This window comes from Crocuta crocuta, unplaced genomic scaffold (assembly GCF_008692635.1).
Source record: "Crocuta crocuta isolate KB4526 unplaced genomic scaffold, BGI_CrCroc_1.0 scaffold267, whole genome shotgun sequence".
In the NCBI taxonomy this organism is placed as follows: domain Eukaryota; kingdom Metazoa; phylum Chordata; class Mammalia; order Carnivora; family Hyaenidae; genus Crocuta; species Crocuta crocuta.
In genome coordinates, this window is record NW_027531899.1 from 4561798 (window position 1) to 4566326 (window position 4529).

General features: G+C 43.4%; 1 protein-coding gene across 1 annotated transcript; it reads left to right on the forward strand.

Moving 5' to 3' along the window:
- Nucleotides 1–2974: 2974 nt before the first annotated feature.
- LOC144239655 (protein FAM187B-like) lies at nucleotides 2975–3692 on the forward strand. Its single transcript, XM_077773806.1, is given in 2 exon segments — nucleotides 2975–3646; nucleotides 3648–3692. Coding segments are annotated over 2 exon segments (717 nt in total).
- Nucleotides 3693–4529: the final 837 nt, after the last annotated feature.

Genomic DNA, 4529 nt, shown 5'->3' on the forward strand with positions numbered 1-4529 from the left:
TTTAAGACTATTGTTTGTCTTTGTCTAGTATGTCTGCCACGTGGGCATCCTTGGAGATATTTTTTTTTTTCACTGAATGGGCAGCACTTTTCTGTTTCATTATGCCTTATGATTTTTTTGTTTAAAGGAGACATTTGAATCTTATAATGTGGTAACTCTGGAAATCATATTTCCCCCTTCCAGGGCTTCCTGGTAGTTGTTTTAAAGTATCTCTTTGCTGGGGATCAGCCTGAAGTGGAGGGTTAGGATCATCTCAGATCTCTTCTGAGTTTGCATTTTTCCCTGGACTTATGCAATGACTTTCTAAATTCCCCACACATTATGTATGTATGGTTGCTTGTAAATGTCCTAATCCATAAATGTCTGGCTTCCAAAAGGGGGAAAAAGGGAGAAAACCCAGAGGCTGTCCTTTTAAATTTCCTGGAAGCCACTTCAGCCAGCAGGGGTCAAAACAATAGTGGCCTTCCTCTGTGTCTGCACTTTTGTGATCAGAAGTAGTAATCTGCAATCAGAACACAGAACCTTGATATTTAGAGGACAAGGTCCTTATTGCACACGTCCCCAATAACAACACTGGCTGAGCATTTTATTTACAACATCTCGTCAAATCTTCATAAGCGCCCTTTGTACCCAGAACCATTAAAATCCCTATTTTGAAAATGAGGAAACAGGTTTGCAAAGAGAAAGCTATTTGATCAGGTCTCCGTTGCATGAAGAGGCTTCACTGGAGTTCCATAAGTGTGTGAGAAAGAGAAAAAGCAGCCCCTGATAGCTAGTAGCTGACCTGACACTAATAATAGTGTGGGTGTTACTAGAGGTGGCCCACAACTAAATCACAGCTAAATCATGGTATGCTGTTGAACATAAACAACTGAACAGATTACCAGTATCACACAAAGCCTCTCTGTGACTATGATAAGCCAAGACAAAACCAAGATCACTCCATAATCATGTCTGAAGAGAGATGACAGGAACATTGTCCAAGCCACAAAATACCAAATGTCCCCCTCTTCCAGGTCATATGAGTGACTGCCTCTTTAGCTACACTGCATTCTTTTGATCTTCTAGATAGTATAGAATTACTCCCACCAAAAAAAGCCTTCTATTCTACCTTTCTCCTGTATACAAAGCCCTGATTTTTTTTTTTTTTTTTTTTTTTGGTCTTCAATGACTTCTATAGTCAGAGGAGGTTATACTTTCCCAGTCCTAGAAAACAAATTCTGATTGTCTTAAGCCAATCATGGAAATTCTGTTTTTTCTCAGGGATTGGTTTGGGTCTACACATGGGACCTAATCTTGGCTAACAGAACCTTAGGAGATCTGATGGGATGACTTTGCAAATGATTTTAACCTTATGATGTAAAAGAACACTCCTTGTGGTGAATATCAACTGTGGTAATCATCACTGACTGCCATCTAGTAAATGTTTCCTGGGCATAGTAGAATTCCATGTCCTTTGTTGGGTTGGTGAATTGGTGGTACCATGTAACTCTTTCTGACCAGTGGTTTGTGAGCAAGTGACAGATGTCATTTAAGGCCAGAACATTTAATTATAGTTATGAAATCCTACAGAGCTCTCTTTTTTCCTCCTCTGATATGAAACTGGAAACGTTTAAGATGGTTTTGCTTCATCATCCTGGGTCCCTGAGTAATTACTGTTGGCTGAGCTACTTTTTTTTTTAAGTTTATTTATCTATTTTGACAGAGAGAGAGCACACGGGAGAGGTAGAGAGAAGGAGAGAGAATCCCAAGCAGCCTCCACACTGTCAGCACAGAGCCCAGTGCAGGAATCAAACTCATGAACCATGAGACCATGACCTGAGCCAAAACCAAGAGTCGATGCTTAACCAACTGAGCCAGTCAGGCGCCCCTGCCTGAGATACTTTTGAAGGCAAATAATATACTTAATGAACTTGCAGTTTTCGTGGAAGCAGTTGGAATACAGAAGAATAGGCATGAAAGTTCACTAAATTTGGCCAAAATTTGAGGAGGCCTTTCAGAGACAACATCCAATTAGCACACAGATTTTGTCAAAGATAAAATCAAAGGCACAGCACTAATTAAATCATCATTACCCATTGTTAAAGATCCTGAATGAATTAAGATACTCTCAGAAAATCCTAAAGATACTCCCAGATAGGCAAAAGAGCTCAGTGAAAGAGAGATGAAGGATATGGCTCTCCATGGATGCCTGATATGGTGCCTCTGCAGTGACAGAGAGACAGAGAAGGAGAGGGAGGGAGAGAGATGGGGAACGTCTTGCACAGAACTGTGGATGTGGGTTTTTTGCACATGGAGTTGGCTGGAGCCTTATAAAAGTCCTCAGGTCCCAAACTTTGGAAGACAGGCCAAGAAAACTATTCATATGGAAAGGAGGGCACATCTTTCAATGTCACTTCAGCTGTAGCCAAGGATGATCATGGAAAAGAAGATATTTCCCTGTAGAGACAGGAGCCACAGGGAACAAAGATTTAGAAAGCACCCCCACCCCTCCTCAATTAGCAGACCTGGTGCTAATGAAGCAGTGCTCCCCAGTTACAAGACAGAAGGCCCTTGCAGGATTTGTTCAGTGGATTTTAGAAATGGTACAGACCAGGGGCGCCCGGGTGGCTTAGTCGGTTGGGCGTCTGACTTTTGCTCAGGTCATGATCTTGCGGTTCGTGGGTTCGAGCCCCGCATCGGGCTCTGTGCTGACTGCCAGCTCAGAGCCTGGAGCCTGTTTCAGAGTCTGTGACTCCCTCTCTCTCTGACCCTCCCCTGCTCACGCTGTCTCTCTCTCTCTCTCCTAGAAATAAATAAAAAAAAAAAAAGAAAGAAAAAAAAAGAAATGGTACAGACCAGTGATTTCTGTGTACTCCCAGAGGTGCAGCAGACCGAGTTTCATTACACTGCCCAGGGCTGAGGCCCGAGTTCTGTGGATGACTTCACAATGCCCAGGATGGTTCCTAGCATCCTTTTGTGACCTCAGGCTACCATGTTGTCCACCCTGTGGCTGCTTAGCCTTTCTTTCCCCACTCTGTGGGCCCAGATATTAATCAGATGTGCCTGTAAGAGTCTCTGCCAGCAGGCCCTAGTCTCAGGCAATGATGTCGTCTTGCAGTGTGACTATTCCAAGGCACTCTGGTACTTCTCTTCCATTCTAGGGGAAGATCCCTTCCTGCTCTCCTCAGTAGCTAATGTAAAGAAACTGCCTGGGGGCAGCCTTCAACTGACCAAGCCTCGACCCTCCCAGACAGGCCTCTATCACTGCCAGGACAATGACAATGCCCTTGTGGTAGAGTATGAGATTGATTTCCAAGATGTCACCACCCTGCATGTTACGCACAAAAGCCTGGGCCAAAAGCCCCTGCAAAATGAGACCCTGAGTCTGGGGGGCCAGGTGCTAGTCTTCACCCACTGAGAGCCCTGGCAAGACTGTAACCGCTGTGGGGAACCTGGTGAGCGGAAACGCCTGGGGTATTGCTACATTGAGGAGCCCCAGGAAAAACCCATGCCCTGTTGGCTGTATCTGAGAGCGGAGAGGGCACAACATAGCCGTATGCGGCCTGAACTGCAGCTGGAACCCTGTCTTGCACCCTGTGACCACGCTAAGGAAATCAACCAGCCATACTTCATCTTTGACATTTATCATTTGATAAAAGTTGACCAACAGCATGTGGCTTACCTGCCCCTTGGCCTCCATCTACAGGTGACTGGACCATCAGCCCTGCATCTGACCCTCACCTAGGCTTTGTTTCCTATGCCCACCTGGGCCGGGGGTTGCCTTCCAATGGAAGAGCAGGCTCTGTCTCCCACCCATAAATCTTTGTGGTCAATCTCTCCAGGAAGAGGTCTCTTCCCTGGCTTGTTCAGATAGATGCTCATTCAGTAGGAACTACTCGTGCTCCTTCTGAGCCAGGCCCTGGGTAAGTGCTACTAGGAACACAGGGGTGACCAAAAACATTTAGCCTCTGCCCTCATAGGCTACTGATATTCAGGAGTGACCAAATGTAAAACCTAGAGACCAAGACTCTTTGGCCCATACTCGTGTCAACATCGACACTAGGGTTGTTTCTGTCTCCTCTCTCGATTCTGATGAATGCAATTTATTTATCCATCCTTGCATCCATGCCGTGGTATTTTTATTACTATACCTTTATAATAAATCATGATAGCTGGTAGTATAGATTTTTCAACTTTGTTCTTCAAGACTTTCTTGATTAGTCTTAGCTGTTTGTATAAACATTTTGGAATCAGCTTGTACTTTCCATCTCCCTAAAAATCCTATTTTTTAATAAATTGGGACTTCGTTGAATTGAAAGATAAATTTGGGTAGAATCAATATATTGCAATATTTAGACTTCCCATCCATCAACATCATAAATATTTCCATTATTTAGGCTTTGTTTAATTTCTCCCAGTAATGTACAGTTATTAATGTAGAGATTTTACATATGTCTTATTATATTTGTTCCTAAATACTTGATTTTCATGCAATTACATATGTGTCTTTTTTAAGGATTTATAATGCATGATATAATAATTTGGTA